Source organism: Doryrhamphus excisus, chromosome 5 (genome assembly GCF_030265055.1).
Source record: "Doryrhamphus excisus isolate RoL2022-K1 chromosome 5, RoL_Dexc_1.0, whole genome shotgun sequence".
Classification (NCBI taxonomy): Eukaryota; Metazoa; Chordata; class Actinopteri; order Syngnathiformes; family Syngnathidae; genus Doryrhamphus; species Doryrhamphus excisus.
This window is the reverse complement of record NC_080470.1, coordinates 23,145,248-23,167,988: the sequence shown is the minus strand read 5'-3', so window position 1 is coordinate 23,167,988 and position 22,741 is coordinate 23,145,248. Positions and strand designations below refer to the sequence as shown.

The 22,741-nt window shown below is 44.5% G+C and overlaps 4 protein-coding genes across 6 annotated transcripts; 2 read left to right on the top strand and 2 right to left on the bottom strand.

The window, feature by feature from the left end:
* The first annotated feature begins 1,115 nt into the window (after positions 1-1,115).
* On the top strand, positions 1,116-8,574 carry boka (BCL2 family apoptosis regulator BOK a). Of its 2 annotated transcripts, none has more exons than XM_058072828.1 (5): positions 1,116-1,259; positions 1,364-1,685; positions 3,462-3,590; positions 7,861-8,024; positions 8,098-8,574. In XM_058072828.1, the coding sequence occupies exons 2-5, from the start codon at positions 1,469-1,471 to the stop codon at positions 8,158-8,160; spliced, it is 573 nt and encodes a 190-aa protein (XP_057928811.1). In that variant the 5' UTR covers positions 1,116-1,259; positions 1,364-1,468; the 3' UTR covers positions 8,161-8,574. The 2 variants fall into 2 exon arrangements, with proteins under 2 accessions (XP_057928811.1, XP_057928810.1); XM_058072827.1 differs by having other exon boundaries at positions 8,147-8,541.
* A 592-nt stretch (positions 8,575-9,166) lies between these two features.
* Positions 9,167-15,161, top strand: atg4b (autophagy related 4B, cysteine peptidase). 2 transcript variants are annotated; one of them, XM_058072823.1, is made up of 13 exons: positions 9,167-9,261; positions 10,648-10,749; positions 10,828-10,899; positions 10,967-11,065; positions 11,145-11,246; positions 11,316-11,388; positions 12,274-12,353; positions 12,429-12,625; positions 12,897-12,975; positions 13,041-13,186; positions 13,353-13,409; positions 13,499-13,592; positions 14,595-15,161. In XM_058072823.1, exons 1-13 carry the CDS (start codon positions 9,252-9,254, stop codon positions 14,666-14,668), a joined length of 1,185 nt encoding a protein of 394 aa, XP_057928806.1. In that variant the 5' UTR covers positions 9,167-9,251; the 3' UTR covers positions 14,669-15,161. The 2 variants fall into 2 exon arrangements, with proteins under 2 accessions (XP_057928806.1, XP_057928807.1); XM_058072824.1 differs by lacking the exon at positions 9,167-9,261 and adding an exon at positions 9,277-9,883.
* Positions 14,531-16,940, bottom strand: dtymk (deoxythymidylate kinase (thymidylate kinase)). The gene is made up of 5 exons (XM_058072829.1): positions 16,794-16,940; positions 16,584-16,692; positions 16,252-16,342; positions 15,979-16,176; positions 14,531-15,910 (listed from the first exon to the last, which is right to left on the bottom strand). The coding sequence occupies exons 1-5, from the start codon at positions 16,921-16,923 to the stop codon at positions 15,800-15,802; spliced, it is 639 nt and encodes a 212-aa protein (XP_057928812.1). The 5' UTR covers positions 16,924-16,940; the 3' UTR covers positions 14,531-15,799.
* A 1,213-nt stretch (positions 16,941-18,153) lies between these two features.
* Positions 18,154-22,356, bottom strand: agxta (alanine--glyoxylate and serine--pyruvate aminotransferase a). Its single transcript, XM_058072826.1, has 10 exons — positions 22,108-22,356; positions 20,798-20,990; positions 20,624-20,688; positions 20,460-20,560; positions 20,313-20,383; positions 19,103-19,286; positions 18,951-19,020; positions 18,609-18,704; positions 18,417-18,545; positions 18,154-18,344 (listed from the first exon to the last, which is right to left on the bottom strand). Exons 1-10 carry the CDS (start codon positions 22,264-22,266, stop codon positions 18,237-18,239), a joined length of 1,176 nt encoding a protein of 391 aa, XP_057928809.1. The 5' UTR covers positions 22,267-22,356; the 3' UTR covers positions 18,154-18,236.
* Positions 22,357-22,741: the final 385 nt, after the last annotated feature.

The window sequence follows — 22,741 nt, the reverse complement described above, 5'->3', positions numbered from 1 at the left end:
AATATCAAGGTGGCAAAGTTCCATCCTTTTATGTTTCACTATATGGCCCTGGTTGGATTAAGTTTGGACACCCCTGATATAGACAATCAGAAATATTGATTAGATCATGTGATGGCTGCAATGAATCCAATCATGATTTTACAGCCTTTCATGCATTAGTGCTGGGACACCAGCAGGCATGAACATTCCACAGCGTGTCCCGACACTTACGAAGCGAGGGCGGGGTCATCCGTAGAGCAGGTCCAACCATTTTTTTTTTTCGCCCCTGGGCGTGGTGGAGCTGCTAATTGTTTGAGTAAACATAATAACACGAGAACAGAGATTTATTCCCCCATCAGCAAACGTTCATTCAGTTCAGACCTCATAAAAGGTTTGCTTTTATGACTTGTTTATTATGCAACAAGTTGGTCTGACCCCGCCTCTAAATGTCCTCACAAGAATGTCTGAAAGGTGGCGTGTGTGTGCAACAAGCAGCCCGTGGGCAATGTACAGCACCACACAGCATTTCAACCGACATGCTAATGTTCATATAAATCAACGTTGCTTTGATAATGCAACATTTCATTTTGCACTTTGAGACAAAAGAGACTTGCCGTTTACACAGTAACAAGCGACTTAATATGACTACGAGACAAAAATTTTGTGCTTCTCACTTATACTTGAGTAAAACGTTAGCCAAGTAAGTATACTTTTACTCTGGTATGATATTTTAATAAACTGGCCACCTTTGCTGGATGCTGTCATTTCCATCTCATTACCATCTTCTTATAAACTACTTTTTAATTATAATTCATCAAAAACTTGTTTATTTACATATTCTAAGGAGCTAGCTTTCATTGCTAGCTTAACATACACACACATTCAGTGACGTCACGACCAATCAGGGCTGCCACTGCTATGATTGACGTTACGTCGCATAGTGACGTCAATCATTACAGCCACGTTACATTTACAATTTACAATTACTCATTTTAATTAAATAGCGTGTTTCGTGTGTAGAGTCCAGTAGAAGTCATAACCTGTAATTTCATTGTTTGACGTCTTTATAATATGAAATGTATGAATGTGTGGGTCGTGGCTGGTGTGTGAAGGGGCGGGGCTTATGCGCTTATCGCCATGAAAGTGTCCTTACAAGGAAAGTTGAACTTGGGACTACTTTTTCTTTTCTTTTGTCATCACTGTCTCCTCTGCTTTTTGTGGACGTCTCATTGATTATTTGTTCATTTATGAACATACAGTATATCGACAATCATCATCGGGTAAGTCCATGTAGTCCCCGTTAGTGCTGATAAAGTTTATGTATTCAAAGTGTTGATCTCATCTTTATGTCTGACCTCGTTTAATCCACTTTGTCCTAATCCAGGGTCACCACCTTTCCAGCAAGCACGAGAGAGGCGTGCGCACGCTGCGGTGCCCGCCTCAGAGGCAGTGGGAGGCGGCGAGCTGAGCGACCCATGAGGTGGGGGACATGGAGATGCTCCGCCGCTCCTCCGTGTTCGCCGCTGAGGTGTTCGACCGCTCGCCCACCGACAAGGAGCTGGTGTCCCAGGCCAAGGCTCTGTGCCGGGACTACATCCAGTCCAGGTTGAGCCGGGCCGGGATAGGATGGTCCAAGCCTGAGCAGACCGGGCTGGCTGCTTCTTGGGGGACTCAGGGGGAGGTCTCGGCGGTACTCTTGTGGTTGGGTAAGATCCAAACTGATCGGAAATGCGTGAGTTTACACTCAAGTCTGGACTTCTTCAATGAGGAGACTTCAGAAGCATAATAGGGATGGAGTCTGTGTTGCCAGATGGGAAATGACAAATCATTGTATCTTGACATTGTTTTGAGGTTGTTCAGGACCATCAACTACAGTATTATTATACTATTATTATACTATACAGTATTATATACTATTACCATATACTGTAGTGTATTTTATAATGTAGTTTTTACCTTAAGACAAACTAGCAGTACTGGTGGAATGAGCAACCACTGAAACAACAGCGGCGGCACGGTGGTCGAGTGGTTAGCGCGCAGACCTCACAGCTAGGAGACCAGGGTTCAATTCCACCCTCTGTGTGGCGTTTGCATGTTCTCCCCGTGCATGCGTGGGTTTTCTCCGGGTACTCCGGTTTCCTCCCACATTCCAAAAACATGCTAGGTTAATTGACGACTCCAAATTGTCCATAGGTATGAATGTGAGTGTGAATGGTTGTTTGTCTATATGTGCCCTGTGATTGGCTGGCCACCAGTCCAGGGTGTACCCTGCCTCTCGCCCGAAAAAGCGTTAGAAAATGAATGAATGAATGAATGAATGAAACAACAGCGCCTTTACCTGGTGCACTGCAGGATGTATCCTGTTTATGCAGTCAAATGTCTGCACATTGTGGGATTTTTGGAATTATTGATCATACAGAGAGATCGAAATACGGGAATTATCATACGTTTGCCAACACTGGCACCAGCATACGCTACGACGGATTGCTCCTCCCCCTCCAAACCGTCCCGCACCTCCAAAAACAGGAACCATAAAGGCTGTGATTAGTTGTCTTTGAGTACAACGTCACACACACCTTTGATTTTGGATCAACATTTGCAGTACAAGTGACAGTTCCAGCTCCAATAACATGCTCTTTAATTGTCATTGTTCGCTCACAATAAAGGAAACTAGACTCTTGGGAAAACACCACCCTTAGTGTTTTGGCTGCCCATCACATGCTCGATCCAAATGAAGAGCTATAAAAGGATCAAGATAGCGTCGGTGGGGACGGCGTAGTGACTACGCAGAAGCATAATCCTGGCTTAATCGTACGTCATAATCACGGCACCTCGGTTTCAAGGTCATGGTTTGGTTATTTTTGGGTTCAGTAAGGAAATAAAACATACAATTTCTTTAGTGATATTGCCTGATATACTCTAAACCACAGAATATGCTTCTCACTATTATTAATCACGTTTTACCTTCATTCTTTTTTAGACGTGAATACAGTATTTGGCATTAGACTTAGCTGCTGGAAAATGTTGGATGAATTGACTTGCATGACAGTGCCCTCTGCTGGATCTGTAGCTGCAGCAATAACCCCCCAGAACCCGCAGATAGCGTCATCAAAACACATTTCTATTTAAGTTGACATCAAAAAATGTATTATTTACAATTTAACGCAGAGAATATGATGCGGCTGGCTGGCGACCAGTCCGGGGTGTACCCCGCCTCTCGCCCAAAGACAGCTGGGATAGGCTCCAGCAAACCCGCGACCCTCGTGAGGATAAACGGTAGAAAAAGAATGAATGAATATGATGCTGCAAACTCAATGTGAATCACAAATAGACTTAGTGTTATAGGTGTGTTATAGGTGTCAAAGCAAATATAACTCATTAATATGGAATTATTTAATTTTCACAATATTCTAAGGTACATATATATCATATTTGGTTCAACATTTGCATTTGAAAAATGATAATAATTGTCTTTTGTCCAGGTGATGAGCTGGAGTATCTTCGCCCCAATGTCTACCGCAACGTAGCGCGACAGCTCAACATATCGGTGGCGTCGGAGAGCGTAGTGTCGGATGCCTTCCTGGCGGTGGCGGCGGACATCTTCTCCACAGGTAGTGAAATGTCCGAGCTTTCACATGGGCGTTTACCACTGATAAGTTATAAGGAAGTTTATCTGACGATAAGAGGAAGTTCGCAGTCCCACAATAAACGTGACTTGTTATCAGTCAGTGATCAAATAAATCCTGCTGTTGCACCACCGAGCTTCAAGCCAAGGAAGTGAAGCGTGCTGCTCGCTCCGTATTTGGCATTGGGTTGATTGTTGCAGACAGTTTTTGGACCCCACCCTGAGATCTCTTTCCATAGGGAACGTTAATGAGGGTGCTCTACTCATGCAAAAATGATTTGTTTGGGGACATTGCATACAATGATGGAAGCTCACAGTGCTTAATGCGATGCTTTGTGATAGTATTTTGGGCATAGGATTCACTTAAAAATCAATATTTCCATAGCACAACTTTATTGAGAGGTGTATAAAATCTTATTTATTCAGCGAAATATTTGATGCAGTTAGCTTAATAACTAACATAGAAAATGTATTTAAGCCTGATTGTGAACTGCACAAGTACACCACATTTTGTGGTGTGTGTAAAGCAGTAAAATAAAAAACATGTATTTTTAGAAATGGGACTCTTGGGATGCTTTGTTGTGTACCTAGCTAGTAAATTGTAACTGTGATTTTAGGCACAATGTGTTAATACATTATGTCAACATGAAAATTTGGGGACTTGTCGTTCTACTGGGGGACTTCAATGCCCATGTGGGTGTTTGGGAGGAACGGCCTCCCCGATCTGAACCGGGGGGTGTGATGTTATTGGACTTCTGTGCGAACCTGTTTGTCCATAACTAACTCCATTTTCAAACATGAGGATGTCCATAAGTGCACTTGGCACCAGGACACCCTAGTCCACAGGTCTATGATCAACTTCGTAGTTGATCATAGTCCCAGTCGCGGAATCAACTTTGTAGTTGATCATAGTCAAAGTGGTAGTTGCCCCCGCATGTTCTGGACGTTCAGGTGAAGAGATGGGATGAGCTGTCAAGGATTCGGCACAGACCTGGGAGTCCCAAACGTGTAGTGAGGGTGTGTTGGGAACGGCTGGCGGAGTCTCCCGTTTGTCTTCAACTCTCACCTCTGGCAGAGCTTCGTCTGCATCTTGGTGCAGGATGAGGTTATCAAGTCCGAATGCGTGCTGACGCATCTGATCAGAGCTGTGGCTGTAAGGTGGTCAGTGCCAGTCGTGGCGACAAGCCCCAAAATGCGATGGTGGACACCAGAGGTCAGGGCTGCCATGGATGGCTTGTGGGACTCCTGAAGTAGCTGACAGATACCGTCAGGCCAAGCGGCATGTGGCTTCAATGTTGGTCGAGGCAAAAGCTTGGTTGTGGGAGGAGTTCGGTGAGGCCATTGAGCATGGACTTTCAGTCGGTCTGGAAGAGGTTCTGGTGAACTGTCCGACTCCTCCAAAGGGGGAAACACTGCCCGGTCCGAACTGTTTACAGTGGAGACGGGGGCCTGCTGACCCCAACTGAGTATATAGTCGGCCAGCGGAAGGGACACGTTGAGGCCCTTCTCAATCCCACTGACATATCTTCCGTAGCGGAAGCAGAGTCAGAGGACACATAAGCGGACAGTTGCATCCCAGTCGCTGAGGTATTTGGGGTGGTCAAGACTCTTGGCTCTTCAACATTGCGTGGAAGTCAGGAACAGTACCTCTGGATTGGCAGACCGGAGTAGTAGTTGCTGCCTTTCAAGAAGGGTGACCGGAGGATGTGTTCCAACTATAGGGGGATCACATTCCTCAGTCTCCCTGGGAAAGTCTATTTCAGGGTGTTGGAGAGAAAAGTACGACCATTGGTCGAACCTCAGCTAGAGGAGGCACAGTGTTTTCGTCTCAGTCGCGGAGTACTAGACCAGCTCTATACCTTCACAACGAGGATACATGGGAATTTGCCCAACTGGTTTACATGTGCTTTGTGGACTTGGAAAAGGCATTTGACCGTGTCCCTCGCTGTGTCCTGTTGGGGGTACTCCAGGACTATGGCAACGGTGGCGCACTACTACGTGCCATTCAGTCCTTGTACAACCGGAGTTTGGTTCGCATTGTCAGCTGTACGTCAAGCCTGAACGTCGGCCTCCGCCAAGGCTTCCCCTTGTCACCGATTGTGTTCAGAATTTTCATGTACAGAATTTCCAGGCGCAGCCAAGGCGTTGAGGGAGTCCAGCTCGGGGGCTGTAGGATCTCCTCTTTTACTCCTCTTCCATTTGCGGACAATATGTTCCTGATGATCTCTTTGGGCTGAAGTTTGCATCTGAGTGTGAAGCTTTTGGGATGAGACTCAGCACCTCCAAATCTGAGGCCATGGTTCTCAGTCGGAAAGGAGTGGAGTGTTCCCTCCGGGTTGGGAATGAGGTCCTGCTCCTGGAGGAGTTCAAGAGTGCAGCAATGCGGTCGCTTTACTGGACCATCGTGGTGAAAAGAGAGCTGAGCCTAGTTCTCAATTTACCGGTGGATCTATGTTTCCACCGTCACCGATGGTCATGAGCTTTGGGTCGTGACCGAAAGAACGAGATTGCGGACTCATCCAAAGAGACAGGAGCTCAGTCATCCGCAAGGGGCTCAGAGCTAGTTGAGGTGGCTCAGGCATCTCGTCCAGATGCCTCCTGGATGCCTCCCTGGTGAGGTGATCCGGGCATACGATGCAAACCCAGGACCTGAAGGGATTATGCAACCCGGCTAAGTGGAATGGAACGTTTTAAGTGCAGTTTCGAATAGGAAACAAACGAAAACATTAAGCGTGTTTTCATAGTGATTCATTAGCGTCACTACTCACTAGCCCATCTTGAGACACATAGCGGTAAAGCAATAATGCAGACAGGCCCTGCGCTAGCTTTAACGTACATTGTTGTCCCTCTCAAATGATTTGTTTTGATGAAATGTACATTGAAAAAGCAGCACAGTGCTGCTAAAGTGAAGTGTGTTTATGGAATGTAAGAGGAGATGGATGGAGGCCAGCGTCAGGACATCCAAACAGTACAAATATAGTCTCAAGAGGTTCCTGTAAAACCAAGCTGCTGGCCTGCGGCCTCCGAATTGGGGGCAGGGGGATTCTTTATTCTTTATCCTGGGTGGGACAGAGCCGTGTGTGGTTTTTTCTAACACGCTCATCCATCCTACAAAGAAAACTGCTGACATTGCAGTCATTTTCCGCCCTAAAAAACGCTCCTCCAAATGGAAGGGAAGGCAACTCTCACAACAGGAACGTCAGCCAGAGCAGCACAGACTGTTAGCAACAATCAAGATAAGCATGGATTGCAATCTTTGTGTTTTTTATTCAGCACTCTACTTCCTGGTTCATGCATAATGACAGGATGAGACCATTTTTAATTTGGATTAGCAACATTTTCCCGTTGTTTTATGATGTTGGTGGTTTTTGTTTTGGATTATTTCTGTGTTTGGAGGTTTTTCCGCGCATCAGACATTGTAGTTTTGAGTTTAAATGAATAAATCATGCTGTTTCCTGGATGAGCCTGGTACATTAGTCAAATATTTTGAATATTAATGCATATTTGACTTTTTTTTCCTATATAAAGCATTTTCAAGCATAACAATGGTAAAATTCAAATGCAAGGCATTCAGAAGATGCATTCAAAGATGTTCTGTTGATCTCACAACAGGCACAATAATCCCTAACATGAACTACTGCACCATAACCCACGCAAAACAAGACTCATTTATGTATATTTATGAGACAGTATTGATGTTTGAAATAGCTTATTTTACGAAAATGACATTATTTTTTACTCCTAATATTACAAGTTTATTCTTGTAAAATTATGACTTTTTCCTCTCAATATTTCAACTTTCCTTTGTTAAACAACAGCTGTTTTTTTTCTATTTCTGCTGTTTGTTAATTTATTTACCGGCTATTTCAAAACTATATTTTTCTGCAACCTAACTTTCCAAAATGTACCATTTCCTTTTGTTTGTTTCTCGTATTATGACAACTATGGGAAATTTTTCTTGAATATTTCAACTTCATGCTCCCTAATATTATGTTATACTCATAAAATCGCCTTTTCCCCATTGTATTAAATTTTTCTTAAGTTGTATTAAGTGATATTTTGTTTTTATTCTTGTGAAATTACTGCTGAATTTTACTGTTTTACTGTCTTGGTAAAGTTTATTTTTAGAATGATCAAATACATCAACAACTACAGGACCCCTTGCCAGATGTTTAGAATATTATTCCAAACATAAATTCATTTAGCTTTATTTATTGTATTTTTCTCTCTTTGCTGTATATTTTCTTCCTGCTCAGGTGTGACGTGGGGTAAGGTGGTGTCCCTGTACGCTGTGGCGGGAGCGCTGGCGGTAGATTGCGTTCGCCACGGCCACCCTGCCATGGTCCACACCATCGTGGACTGCATGGGCGAGTTTGTCCGTAAGAGTCTGTCCACATGGCTGAAGCGACGAGGCGGATGGGTAAGTGACATGTGCAGTATGTATTCAACATAAGAATCAATACATATGATTACATATGCTTTGGTTTAACCAGCATTCGAGAGGTCATCACATGCTGTCAATCCTCACTTGTCTTGTGGCAGGCGGACCTGACTAAATGTGTGGTGAGCACCGATGCCAGCTTCCGCTCTCACTGGCTGGTGTTGTCGCTATGCACCTTTGGACACTACATCAAGGCCATCGTGTTGTACCTCCTCAGGGAGAAGTAACAAAGGCTGATCGCCATCTTTGGATTGTGTTTACACTAATTTGCACTGAGCTCTCATCATGGCACACACACACACTTCCCCTTCCTGCACCTTGTGGGCTCAATTGTCTATTTATTGTAGTAATATGGCACAACTTTGGTTAGAAAGTGTACTTTTTAAAAATATTTTGTTGTTCCGGCAGAACTGCCTATTGTACTGCTTTAACCTGGTTTCATCCAGGTTTATTTGTTTGGTCAGAATAAATGGATGTGGTTTTCCTCTGCTTGTGACTTTGGTCACTGTGATATTTTGCCTCATATTGCTGTGCTGTGTTGACATAATGCAAGTTGTGTTTGATTGAATTGTTGCCATTTCCCTCTATGGATAGATTTAATATTAAAGTATCACTTTTACTTTGTCACATAACACCAGCAGTTCCTGCATTTGTAAATGGTAAATGTTGGCCAATAGTAATTAATAATTTTGGGGGGGAAATCTCTGAATTTGTTGCGGTTCTCTGTTGCCCGGACCAACATGGCGGCGAAAGAACGACAATTGCAGCATTTGCAACAATTTCAGTGGCTTTCATTGTGTGGAATGCGAAGGAGACGAACATTTAAAGTCATGTAATCTTATGAGGAAACGAAAATATAGTGCGCAAATAAGAACTAAACAACGTTCATAATGACGCAGGTGAAACCGGAAGTCGCGGTCTGAGTAACTTGCCTCTGTTGCGCATGCGTGGTGACGTGACAGCATACACGCTGTGATAGCGCCATCTTGTGCTCCGCAGCATTTTTACTACCATCTCTCGTTTTCGAAAGGACGCACACGTCACCTGTTTTTGGTTGGTTTGTAAATGCCATTGATCAAATTCTATTGGTTGAATCTGAGATTATCCCGCCCCATTTATGACTTCCGCACCAACAGTATTTTCCTATTGGTTCGAGCGTGTCGGAGTGCAGAGAACAACAAACAAGTCAGTGGCTAGACGGTCGGGATGGACGCAGGTAGGCGAGATTTTATGGGGGGGAAATAATGTTGTGACTTTTAAAAACTACACAGCAACAATAGATAATTAACAACAAAAGCTCACACTGACAGTCTGATGCTCTTGCCAAGGCCAACAGGCAGTCACATTCCTTGGGAGCTTCGTTTGCGGTAGCCTGCTAAAGTGATGACCAAAGCTAACTGCTAATTTACGCTAGCTTGATGTTTTGTTTTTGGTTGTTGTTGTTTTTTTTAAACCAACCACTCTGTTTGGGTTCTCTTCCGGCATTGTGCCACCAATTGTGTCGAAGTTGTGTGTATTTTGTTTACATCACTCATAATAAGTCGTGTATGTTTCGATTGTTAATGCTAATTGGCGTCTTTGCTCAGTCATCATCACTGTCAAGTGATTGACAGCTCCCGTATTGCATGAAGGGAGACAACTGTTGCAAACTAGGCATTTAGCAACGCCTCTTTTGTAAAGTCACAGGGTAAAATCGAACGGAAAACAATTTGGGGGGGCTAAAATCCTCCCAAATTGATTGTTAGAGAACTAGGAATGGACTCTTTGGAGATGTACCTGTGCTTAGAATTAAGTAAACACATGTGAATGATACTGCGCCTACCTGGAAAGATCAAAGGGTGAGCATTGATAGTTTCCAAGTAAATGTGAGTGATCATAGACTATAAAAGCTATCAAACCCCCTGACACTGTGAGATATTAACATAAGATTTCCTCCCAAAAAGACTGGTGACTCATTAAATCAAAGGGATCAATTTGTTTAAGTGCCTGTTAGTTTATGTTCCATCTCTTACAAAGCGGACACATATGCAACCAAACGTGTTTTTCTGTCCCACCTGATTATGAGACACAGTTAGTGATTATATTGGCATGAATCACCCCTCATTGACAGCATCCTTTAATTTTAATCTCACAGTTGTTCAATCTCACAGTTAGTTTATGTACTTTCTTTACATTCCTGAAGTGTTCTTAGGGAAATGGGAGAGGAAGTACAAATGCATAGTACAGTATTTGCATACACAGTAGTAGTTTGTTAATAATTTATGGCAGGGTGGCGCACACATACATTTATGTGAAAGAAACACTGTCACCTGCGATTGGCTGGTGACCAGTCCAGGGTGTACCCCGCCTTTTGCCCAAAGTCAGCTGGGATAGGCTCCAGCATGCCCCCGCGAGCCCAATGATGATAAGTGGTATAGAAAATGGATGCATGGAAACACTGCCAACCTGTGCATTTAACAAAATTGTTTTTATGTACATCTGCCGTAGATTGACTATGTGATCTTAGGGCAGCACTTTGTGTTAATGGATCATATTCGTATTGGCTTTATCTCCAAGCCTCTCCACTGTGTTTTAATTCATCGTCTCCTGTTTTCTTCTGTAGCTACGTTGACGTACGACACGCTTCGCTTTGCTGAGTTTGAGGATTTCCCCGAGACCTCAGACCCGGTGTGGATCTTAGGAAAACAGTACAGCGCCCTCACAGGTGGGAGTCACATTTGTACATGCAGGTACTTTTTATTTAAAATTACTATTCTGCGTTCTACTTCCTGCTCTCACACAGAGAAAGATGAGATTCTATCAGACGTCACCTCACGGCTTTGGTTCACATACAGAAAAAACTTCCCTCCAATCGGTGAGTCAAAGGAAGGGTGGACTTTTGAAGGTTTGAGCTAAAAACCTCACCGAGGTTGTGTGTGTAGGCGGGACAGGTCCCACGTCAGACACCGGGTGGGGCTGCATGTTGCGGTGCGGACAGATGATCCTTGGCGAGGCGCTGATGTGCCGACATTTGGGCAGAGGTACAATGTGTTTTATTTTTTTGCGTTTCAACTCCAGCAAGTAGACAGAGCCCCATTTAACTCATTACCCACCCTCTAGACTGGCGATGGTCGGCGGGTGAGAAACAAAGAGAAGAGTACATCAGCATCCTCAACGCCTTCATCGACAAAAAGGACAGCTACTATTCCATCCATCAGATCGGTGAGTTGTCACATGTCTTTGCTTCCCGAGTTCTCGTTCTAATCTGACTTTGATCTGTGAATTCTGCAGCCCAAATGGGAGTTGGAGAGGGGAAGCCGATAGGACAGTGGTATGGACCAAACACAGTCGCCCAGGTTCTCAAGTAAGTACTGACACTCGAGTTACACTTGTCAATGACAATGTACAGTAATCCCCCATTTAATTGGTTCCAGACTCGGCTGTGATAAGTGAATTTCCACAAAGTAGGATTCATTATTTCTAAATTAAATATTTTCGTAGTGAGAGTATAGAAAACCTTTACAAAATTACTAAGGGTGTGGAAAATAATCGATATTTATCGATGCACATGCACGCGATGCATGTGCATCGGCTCATTCACTGGGTATGGATGCAATTGATGGGGGAAATCTCAATTCATTGCGATGCGTTTGTGGGTATCGGTAAAATCCGATGCAAGTGCCTTTTTGTTAATGTTCAACTTCACCCCGTATGCTGTTCCCCAAGTGCAATGAATGCACCATCATTATTTCGCGTTTTGTATTGAAAATGGACGGAAGCCGTCACACTGAGTGTCATTAAAGTGTAAAAAGAAGCAAGGTGGTGTTAATAATTAATTAACTTTGTGAGTTAGTGGCTCACCAAGTGGGTTAGTGTATGGTGAGGCTGCTAATTTTCTGTCTTGCCTTATCGTCCCTTAGTGATGTTCACCCTTTTTGGAAGAGGTGTCTCAAAAGGGCCAATGAAAACGCGAAACGCATGCATAGTTCCATCTGTTGCTTGCACAATTAAGCTCTTGTGAAGTATGCTGTGTGACAGTGGGTTGAATGCCACTTTAGAGCAGTGTAGAAGCAGGAGAGAAGATGAGCCCCTCATGCTTTTGTTATGATGCGTCTAAATTGTATCTCAAAATGACTGCAATTACCAACAAGGCAGTCAGTCAAAAATAGAAATGGATTTCCTCCTGCAATATTGATGTCTGACAAACATACAAAAGATGAGCCGGCGTTAAAAGCCAATTTACTTCCAGGAAACTGGCGTTGTTCGATACCTGGAGCAGACTGGTGGTGCACGTGGCCATGGACAACACAGTGGTCATCGAGGAGATCAGTGAGTCGTCACGAGTCACTCGCAAATAGCGTAAAAAGACGCACAAAATGACAACGGTCCTGTTGCCCGTGACAGAGCGTCTGTGCATGCCCTGGCTGGACGTCGTGGGAGCATGCGGCGATTCGGGGGCGACCGGCGGGCTCAACGGCTGCCTAGAAGGCGCGTGCGCTCTGGCTGAGGAGGAGACGGCGCTGTGGAAGCCGCTCGTCCTGCTCATCCCGCTCAGGCTGGGACTGAGCGACATCAACGAGGCCTACATCGAAACACTCAAGGTGATAAGAAGTATTGGGACACAAACAGGAAATTGAGTTTTTGTCCATTTGTGAGGTCTGAGGTCACCTCTTCTGCAGCAAACTCATCCAAGCATGCTTTTATGGACCACGCTTTGCACAAGTTGGAAGGATCCAAAATGTCTGCTAAGATGAAGAATAACACTCTAGGTGGCCTCGCTAACTCCTGATTAAAAAGGCTATCCCAGTACTTTTGTCCCAGTTTTGTAATCACTCCAGAATGCTAAAAGAAAGTGGTGGTCTCTATTCACAGCAATGCTTCATGCTGCCTCAGTCGCTGGGCGTCATTGGCGGGAAACCAAACAGCGCTCACTACTTCATCGGTTACGTCGGTACGTCCACCGCCCTGCCTGTCTTGCATCTATTCCACTTCCTCCTAATCGTCCTTTCTCACCAGGGGAGGAGCTCATCTATCTGGACCCACACACAACGCAGCCGTCCGTGGAGCCGTGCGATGATGGCCAGGTGCCCGACGAGACCTACCACTGCCAGCACCCACCCTGCCGCATGCACATCTGCGAACTGGACCCATCTATTGCTGCGGTGAGACACGGGAAACTTGAATGACAACTTTTAATGTCAAGATCTGGCTGTCAAGCAAGCGTGTTCCAGCAGGGTGTGCTGTGTTGTTTTCATGCTACATATTTGTGCACAACAAAAGGTCGTCTTGTTTGCAGATCGCTGTAACTCTGCTCTTTCTTTCTTGCAGGGTTTTTTCTGCAGAACAGAGGATGACTTTGACGACTGGTGCATGCGCATAAGGAGGGTATGTCAACACTGCGTTTCTGTGTCGTTGGCCAAATTGCATTCCAGCTGTCTGTCCATTGTGTTTATGTGTGTGTCTATGTGTTGTAGTTGTCATGCAATCGAGGCGGCTTACCGATGTTTGAGCTGGTGGACAGTCAGCCATCACACATGGTCAGCGTGGACACCCTTAACCTGACTCCAGGTAAGCACTTTACACTTAAGTGCAGCGGAACCTCGAAAGATCATTCATCGAGCCTATCCCAGCTGTCTTTGTGCGAGAGGCGGGGTACACCTTGGACTGGTCGCCAGCCAATCACATATAGACAAACAACCATTCACACTCACATTCATACATATGGACAATTTGGAGTCGGCAATTAACCTAGCATGTTTTTGGAATGGGGGACATGCAAACGCCACACCGAGATGCCCAAGGGTGGAATCGAACTTGGGTCTCCTAGCTGGGTGGCATGCGCGCGAAAGATCAATGTCCCCAGTTTGGAATTTGATCAAAATCATGCATCCTATCATGCATGATATCACAGGGGGATCAGCATCTTGTGTCGTCCCTTAGATGAAAGTCACATTGCTTAACGTATTGTTACACTTATATGGCATAAAAATACTACTTAAAACTAGGGGTAGTAATATCAGTATCGGTCTAATCTGGCCATATTTACTCGAGCCGATATTGAAGAAAAAAAATTACACAGTAGCACTGAAATAAATAGCTGGATACTGGACAGTGTGAGGTAGGTTTCTTCGACTCCCATTGTTTTTTGTAAGGGAATTGGGTATAAATGAGTTATGGATATAATCCCATACATATAGCCTGTCGGGCTAATTGGACACAGATCAATGTAGTTTGATCATAGGAATATAAATTGATGTATCGTTATACCCGTAGTAATTTTATTGTACCAAGGGCCCAAAAAAACAACTGGCCCACGGTCGCACCTAGCTCCTCAATGGGCAGCTTGTGGGCCACGACTCCCAATCTAACTGGAGAAGTGTTCATTTATGCACTACTTCCGCTCTGCAGGCGGTGTCAACAAGGTGTACTCATGAGAAAGAAAGATACCACACCATCCATATTTAAAGCATTACCTGTAGACACACAGGGAATGTTCATCTTTAGAGGTTCTTTGCACATCTCATCATTGCTGCTGAGACAAATTTTCACAATGTTGCATTATTTGTGCAGACTTCTCCGACTCTGACAGGCTGGAGCGGTTCTTTGATTCAGAGGATGAAGAGTTTGAGATCCTTTCCTTGTGAGGAAGACATGAACAATAACGTACTGTTGGCAGTGACAAAAAAAAAAGGAAAAAAGATTCTCTGCCTCCGTGTCTGAGGGGAAGCCGCATGGGGAGGAGCGCCAACTGGAGACGGTTCCACTGCAGAGGCTGCAGTCGGCATGCGTCAGTCACGCAGCGTTCCCTCCCCAGCGGCAGCGGCCCTTTTGAAAACGCACGTTCCGTCCCAGAGCGAGGGGGGGCTTGTCGGCTCGTATGGACATCCTCACGTACGTGTTTCCATTTGAGTCTTAACACGATTAACTGTCGATGATTCTGAGGTGATAACGGTGCCTTTCCACAGTCCATACCTTAACTTGCTTCCAAGTTGCGCTGTGTCCACACCACCTGTACTCATTGCAAAGTATCTCTGCCCCATCACTTCCATCTGCAGATTATTTATTTACTCACCACTCAATATGTAGACAGACGAGAAGAGGAACAACTAGGAATAAACCCTGACAGATATTTCACCATGCCGTCTCAAGTTTATTCATGTGTGGTGCCATGAATGGGCGGGGGGGCACATGGAAGTGTTTAATCAAAATAGGAACACTAAATAATTGTTTTACAAAATGTCCTGTTTTTTTACTGTTGTGGCTTTATTATTTAGATATTTAATTATAATAAAGTACAGTATCACTTTAATTGCATTGCAAACCTGAATGATTATCTACATTATTTTTCCCCAATATATCATTTTGGGTTTTTTTTTCAATTTATTCTCTTTGTTACACCTTTTTCCTCACCATACCTTTCAACATTCACATCTGGAAATGAGGGACATATTTATTAATTATTAATTATTTAACCTAAAAAGTCTGACTTGGCTAAGGCAAGGGTGTCCAAATTGCGGTGTTGTTGACTGAAGTAGCATTAGCTAATGGGTAAGTGAAATCAATGTGCCAGGAAAGAAGTGTGTCATGGTTTATAACAAAATATTGTAAGTATTACATTTTAACATAATGTGCATGATCACATAAAACGATGCTAAGAGTTTTTATAGTGGGCTTCGTGGTTGAAATAGATAACTCCCAAACCTAATGCTGTTTTCCCTCTCTGCTCCTCTTTTTCTTCGCGTGTGACAGACCACGTCACATGTTATTGTTGACGCTCACTTCCACAGCTCTCCCAGATGCTGCTCCTGAGCCAGGTGGATGATGTTGAGACTTTGCGCTGTGATGTTGTTGTGTACGTCCTCCACACTCTGAGAAGCATCGATGACCTGAGAGAGATGTTAGGCATGAGGAGATTCTCCACAGCGTTGTCGTCTGCGCCGAATTGGCCACTCACCTTCCAGTTGACAGACGAATCCTTCATGAGCTCCTCAAACCTCTGCTGCACCGTTCTCTGGAAGACACTGTTCTCATACCTCTCCTCCCCAAACTGACCTCGGAGCGCCGCCTCTGCCGGGCTTAGCTGCAGGAACATGACCAGGTCTGGCTTGGGGAGACCCACGTCTGGATTCATGCACCAGTCCAGGCTGAAGCCCTGATCAACGGTTGACAAAGCACAGTGACATCATATGGTGGGTGCAGAGCTGTAGCTGGCGGATGAGCGACTCACTGGCTTGGCGCTGGTGAACGCAGCACCGGAGAAGGCGTATCTGTCCACCACCAGAGTGGTGCCTTGCTCCAGTTTGCTCTTCATTTCAGGCCTGAAAAGTGGAAAGAAGAGTTGGTTTTGTGTGACTACTTTTTGTTGTGCACTGATACATATCCACTGTCTTACAGCATGTGGTTAAGGAACACCAGGTGTGGGCGTTGGAGTGGACATCAAGGCCATAAAGGGTAATTATTGCCTACATTTGTTCAAGGTCACTGAATGGTTTTGGATTTAATTTGCTGACTGTATGCCTACTATCGACATCTGCATAGATATACCCACACCAAACGTACACCATTTCCCAGCGGTTGGCGGAGAAGAGGAGGTGCACCGTGTGGTCCTCCAAGTCGCTCTTCTTCTCCAGGTAAGCACTAATCAGCTTTCCGATGGTGGTGGTTCTTTCTGATAGGGACGAACAACAGTTTTTGATAAACGTGTTGGAAGTAGTAGGTCAATTACTCCTAACGCCGCTGAACTAGCCCGGAACTAAAATCGGGGCTCACCAGGAAACCTCATCATCTCCGCGGCATGTCCGTTATGCTGCAGCGCCTGAACCAGCTTCTTGCACTGAGTAGTTTTCCCTGCTTTGTCCACCCCTTCCAGCACAATGAGAGCACCTCGTTTACACGCCATAACGTGAATACTGGCGCCTTAACACATTATTTTTCTTCTTCTTCTGTTTATTGGCAGTTGGCATTCTTCTTCTTCTTCTGTCTTTTTCAGGGTGCATTACCGCCACCTTCTGAACAGGAGTGTGGTAGAGAATCTAACCCTTCTATATAATCTATGTATTAAAGTATAAATACACTGCTCCAAAAAATAATGAGAACACTAAAATAGCACGTTGTAGATCTGAATTAATGAAATATTTTAATGAAATACTTTCCATAGTTGAATTTGCTGACAAATCACACAAAAATGATCATTCATTCATTCATTCATTTTCAACCGCTTATCCTCACGAGGCTAGCGTGGGTGCTGGAGCCTATCCCAGCTGTCTTCGGGCGAAAGGCGGGGTACACCCTGGACTGGGCAAAAGTGATCATTCATTCATTTTCTACCGCTTTTTCCTCACAAGGGTCGCGGGGGGTGCTGGAGCCTATCCCAGCTGTCTTTGGGCGAGAGGCGGGGTACACCCTGGACTGGTCGCCAGCCAATCACAGGGCACATATAGACAAACAACCATTCACACTCACATTCATACCTATGGACAATTTGGAGTGGCCAATTAACCTAGCATGTTTTTGGAATGTGGGAGGAAACCGGAGTACCCGGAGAAAACCCACGCATGCACGGGGAGAACATGCAAACTCACATGCAGACCTCACATGCAAAGCTGTGAGGTCTGCGCGCTAACCCCTAGACCACCGTGCCGCCCCTATTAAAGTATATATATATATATATAGTAAATACAGCTGGGAGACCCAAGTTTAATTCCACCCTCTGTGTGGAGTTTGCATGTTCTCCCCGTGCATGCGTGGGTTTTCTCCAGTTTCCTCCCACATTCCAAAAACATGCTAGGTTAATTGGTGACTCCGTAGGTATGAATGTGAGTGTGAATGGTTGTTTGTCTATATGTGCCCTGTGATTGGCTGGCGACCAGTCCAGGGTGTACCCCGCCTCTCGCCTGAAGACAGCTCGGATAGGCTCCAGCACCCCTGCGACCCTCATGAGGATAAGAAAATGAATGACTGATTGAATATAGTAAATACCAGCATATTCATGATTCAGCAGTCATGTCCCTGCAAATTATTTTTTATTTCTGGGAAAATCCATCCTTTTGTGCTTTTTGGATCCTTTTTTTCCACAGAAAACAGAAAATCTCACGAGCCTTATGGGAAATAATTTAGTGAATGAAAAGTCTTGAATTTGCTGCCCAGGATTTATTCCAGTAATGACTAAACAGCATTTTCTCTCTCACTGTATTCAGGCTGAGGATAGAAGCGTCACACTTTGCTCTTGTGGCAGTGTGTCAGAGCATCCTTCAGGGCCGCCAGCACCATGTCGACATTGGTCTGGCTGCTGTTGCATCCCATCAGTCCCACACGCAGCACCTGGAACATCCACAAACATCCTGGAATAAGCAGGTACACACTCCACAAACAAAATACTCATTTCCTTTTCACCATGCCGACAGACGGTCCGAGACCCCCGGAAATTTCTAAATTGTGAGTTTTCATAACGTAGGCTGTGATCTCCTTCCAGTCGTATCCGTGCGGAGCGACGATTGTTGTAACAGTCGGCAGCCTTGTGGTCTGGAAGAACATAAAAAACTGTTATTTAATTTTTTACCTTAATAGTAAATAAAAGAAAATCACCTTGTCTTTGACGAAAAGCTTGAGACCCATTCGCTCCAAGCCGGCATGGAAGTACTCTGCCACTTTCCTGTGTCTTTCCCAGGAACTTTGCAGACCCTAAGACAATCAAATGTTCATAGTTGGAGCATAGAAAACCTGTCTACGGCCCTCTTATTATGCTTTTTAAATATCATTAGAGCCCTCTAGACTTGAAATAACTAAAGCCTGAGTCTTTTGAGATGTAGCTATCGCCACCCTGTTTGCAAACCCTCAAAGCAATATTTACTGCGCTATAAATATAAGCGTCTGTCTGCACAAAACTGCCGATGCAAGTGACATCGAAATGCTGACTCATGACAGCACCTCCTCCACCAAGACAGCCAGGCCCTCCCTCAGGGAGTAGAAAGCAGAGACGGGGCCCGTGTGGTGGTACCTAAAGGGGAAGAGACGTCACTATTAATAGTTATTAATAATAATAAAACGATGTGATTCATCAAGAACCAACGTGTTCTTACACTCTGGTGGGTTTGCCGTCGCACCCCCAGTAGTTTGCTAGCCAGCTCAGGTCCAAGAAGAACGACACAGGCTTTGATCTGCGGTTGAATATTTTCTGGCATGCTCTCTCACTGAAGGAGATGGGCGCCGTTCCTGGCGGGGCGTTCAGAACCTTCTGAGAACCCGTGTACAGGATGTCGATCCCTGAGAAATGAAAGGATGCAAGGACCATTTTGGTATTGGTATGTGCTGAGCAGTATATAGGTCAAGATTAAAACTGCATATCAGCTTTGTGGTATCGGTGAAACAACATATTATGAGCATCAACTTCACTATTGGCTCTTTTATTCACATTTTTGCTGTTGTTTTGTTGAAAATATTTCTACTTTTTCTTGCAATGTTATGACATTACGCCCATCATTTAATATTTTGACTTTATTCTCATAACATAACTCTTTGCGCCCTAGGAAAGAAGTTTGGGTAGTGTTTTAAATCATGTAAATAGGGCAAGATATGCAACTATTACAAGTTATTGTCAGTGTTCGTGTCAATGCATGATCACAGCATGGATATCAAACCATGCAACGTTTTTGGAGTTTTTTATTTAGAGGACTTCATAGTCGAAATAGGTGTATCCCAATAACAGCATTGTTAGCTAGCTCATATTAACTAGTTTTCTTGTGTCATAATTGGGAATGATGGGTAAAATTCTCCCAAAAAGTGCAGTTCCCCTGCTTACTTAATACTTTTTTTAATAATTTTCAACATTTTACTTGATTTTCTGTTGTTTTTTTCCATTTTTGCTGTTTTTCCCCCAATTATGTCTACTTTCTTCTTCTTAATTATTTTCTGGTAATTTTTACCGTAATGTTTTGACTTAATTCTTGTAACATTCTAACTTTATGAAAACCTAATTATCAAAAAAAGACAACTTTGTTTTTACCCCCCATATTCTGACTTAAAAAATATTTCTTAAATATTTAAACTTTATGCTACTTAAATGATGTTTTTCCTCCTAATATGATATATTATTCTCCTAAAATTAGTACCTGCTAGGTTACAGCTTTTATACAGCTTTAACTATAATAATGATTTGGAGTGCATGAGAAAGTTGACAGGAAAATATGGCTCTGTTTCATTGTATGTGTTTCCTGAAACCATCTAGAAACCTCAAGAAATAAAATCTACATCCTGTCGGACACCATCCTGGAACGTCTCGTGTCCTGTCACCTTGCTGGTCCATGTAAACGGGAGCTCCTCCTATCGACGCCACTGAATCCACCAGGAATAAGCATCCGTACCTGCGGACACAAGTCAGAACCGATCCATCAGCAGTTGTGCAGATGATGCCGACTGACGCTTAACTGATACTGGTACTTTTGACACAGCTGTCCGATGCCGTCCAAAGGATGCAGGACTCCAGTGGATGACTCTCCGTGTGCCAGGAAAAACAGCACAGGCCTGTGTTTGGATAACGCCTGCCGCAAATAATATCATGACAACTTTTATTACGTGCTGATACCAGGTAGAGTGTCTCTTACCTGCTCTATTTCTGCATTTGTGAAAAATCCACCAGGGGGCGCCACAATGGTATTTACCCTGGCACCTGTTGAGTTGAAATAATAGATATCAAAGGTATCCTCTACTGAGTACTGAGTACTAAAGATTCAACAGGATTTTAGCACAATTAGCACAGGCGACCATCATAGCGTCACCTATCCTCTCGGCCATATCCGCCGCCCGCTCTCCCCAAATGCCGTTGACCGCCGCCAGCACGCAATCTCCGGCCTCCACGGCGTTGAAGATGGCACACTCCATGGCGGTGTGGCCCGTGCCGCTCACCGCTAACGTCATGGGGTTCTGAGTCTGGAACATGTACTGGATCCCGCTCCTGATGTCAGCCATTATCTGCAAGAAAAACCAACAGCGGAGGTTCTTCTTCTGTCAAACACGCCATGCAAGCGTAAAGCTCTATCTCATCTCATTTAACCCAGGACCAGGACCTACGTGTTCGAATCCACACTGGGACCTCGACTGAGGCATCCAAACCTGTATCTAGGCATCAAGTTTAGGCTACGTCCTACATCTTCTAGTCCATCTAAAACCTGGTTCTCGGTGTCTCCTAGTTATCCATAAAACCGGACCATTGCACGGAAAACAAGCCTAAACAGCTACCTAAGCATTTCTATCATCCTAGAACCAGACACTCGGCATCGTAATCAATCTGTGATGAGAACTAACACAACACTATCAACCCAGATGGCGAGGAATCCATGCCAAGCTAAAACTTCCACTGACAGGCATCACATTCAAGGTCAGATCCTGACCAAGGCATTCCAGTCCTTCAAAATCCAACTACTAGGTGCGCCAGTCAACCTAGAATCCCTAGAATCCTACCCTTGCACAGAAGTCAAGCTAATACCTTTACCTAGGCATCTCTACCAACCTAGGACACGGACCAACCAAATCCACCTAGAACCTCTATCAGTCGGGCCAGTTCTGGGATACCACTTAACCTACAACCACGACCAAGGGCATGCTTAAACCTGTACCGAGGCATCTCATTTACCCTAGAACCAAGACCTAGGCCTTCCAGTCCACCTAGAACCCGGACCTCGGCATCTCAAGCAATCTGTGGCAAGACCTTCCATCAGAATGACGAGTAATCCAGCAACGATAGTAACAGTAACTATAAGTATCCCATTCAAGCTGAGACCTAGGAATTCCAGTCCACTTAAAATTGAGTACTAGCAGCCCCAGTCAACATAGACCCTGACCCTGAGGACATTGACCCATTGCTTTCCGATCAAGATAGACTCCACCGCTAACCACTCAAGTCTAGAACCTAGTTTATGTCGAACACATGACCAATAAAAACAAAGGCTTCCTGATTAGCCTAAAACCAAATCCTTGGCTTTCAACTCACACTTAAACCCGGAACTAGCCAACTAAAAGTGCCCTGTTATTCTTCCACACTCAGCACGACTGTTGTACATAGAATTGATTTGCATGTGGACCAGTTTACTTCAAATGTCTCCGGATGCATGTGACCGATGACTGGATTGGCTCCGGCCTGCAGGATGCGTGGAGGAACATTCGACGGTCCCGGTCCAAACATGTGCCGATGAGGAACGGCCAGCGGTCTCCGCAGACATTCGGGTGGCGGCACGGACAGAGAGGACATGTTTCCCGCACGGCGAGCAGCCTAGGTGAGCGCACCAGAGGAGGTCTTCGGGTCAGGATGGTCTGTGTCCCAGACTTGTTTGGCTAATGTTGTCCTGCGTGCGCTCAAACATAAGGAGGCCAATCAGGTTGAGTGTCCATGTTAATGAGTGACTAACGTCTGTGCACTCAGGCCAGTGTTTGTTTTTCTAGGTTAGATTTGAAGACTGAGAGCATCATGAACGTTAATGTGCAACCAATTAGACTTCTTTGGGGTCTTTTTTTATATGGCAGGCTTTTCAAACATAATGGCATCCATGTTTATTCACTCCAAAATCAGCATTATTATCTATGTAAAGCCATAACTGTATAGCCATTCAATCCAGGAGGCAAAAGAAAGGAATCTTTAATAACTTTTTATTCAATTTGGATTGGGAATACATTTCCCAGCATGCATCTTTCACAAGGTTAGCCAAAGTGTGGCCCAAGGGCCATTT

Excerpts from the sequence above, each read along its gene's own strand:
- boka (XM_058072827.1), top strand. The coding sequence starts at position 1,469 with ATGGAGATGCTCCGCCGCTCCTCCGTGTTCGCCGCTGAGGTGTTCGAC. Across the intron at positions 1,686-3,461 it reads GGCGGTACTCTTGTGGTTGG|GTGATGAGCTGGAGTATCTT; the intron begins GTAAGATCCAAA and ends TCTTTTGTCCAG. Across the intron at positions 3,591-7,860 it reads GGCGGACATCTTCTCCACAG|GTGTGACGTGGGGTAAGGTG; the intron begins GTAGTGAAATGT and ends CTTCCTGCTCAG.
- dtymk (XM_058072829.1), bottom strand. The coding sequence starts at position 16,923 with ATGGCGTGTAAACGAGGTGCTCTCATTGTGCTGGAAGGGGTGGACAAA. Across the intron at positions 16,177-16,251 it reads CGTTCACCAGCGCCAAGCCA|GGCTTCAGCCTGGACTGGTG; the intron begins GTGAGTCGCTCA and ends ACCGTTGATCAG. Across the intron at positions 15,911-15,978 it reads ATTCGTCTGTCAACTGGAAG|GTCATCGATGCTTCTCAGAG; the intron begins GTGAGTGGCCAA and ends CATCTCTCTCAG.
- agxta (XM_058072826.1), bottom strand. The coding sequence starts at position 22,266 with ATGTCCTCTCTGTCCGTGCCGCCACCCGAATGTCTGCGGAGACCGCTG. Across the intron at positions 18,546-18,608 it reads AGCTTTTCGTCAAAGACAAG|ACCACAAGGCTGCCGACTGT; the intron begins GTGATTTTCTTT and ends ATGTTCTTCCAG. Across the intron at positions 18,345-18,416 it reads TCGGACCGTCTGTCGGCATG|GTGCTGCGTGTGGGACTGAT; the intron begins GTGAAAAGGAAA and ends TGGATGTTCCAG.
- atg4b (XM_058072823.1), top strand. Across the intron at positions 11,066-11,144 it reads GTGCCGACATTTGGGCAGAG|ACTGGCGATGGTCGGCGGGT; the intron begins GTACAATGTGTT and ends CCCACCCTCTAG. Across the intron at positions 12,626-12,896 it reads CCTACATCGAAACACTCAAG|CAATGCTTCATGCTGCCTCA; the intron begins GTGATAAGAAGT and ends CTCTATTCACAG.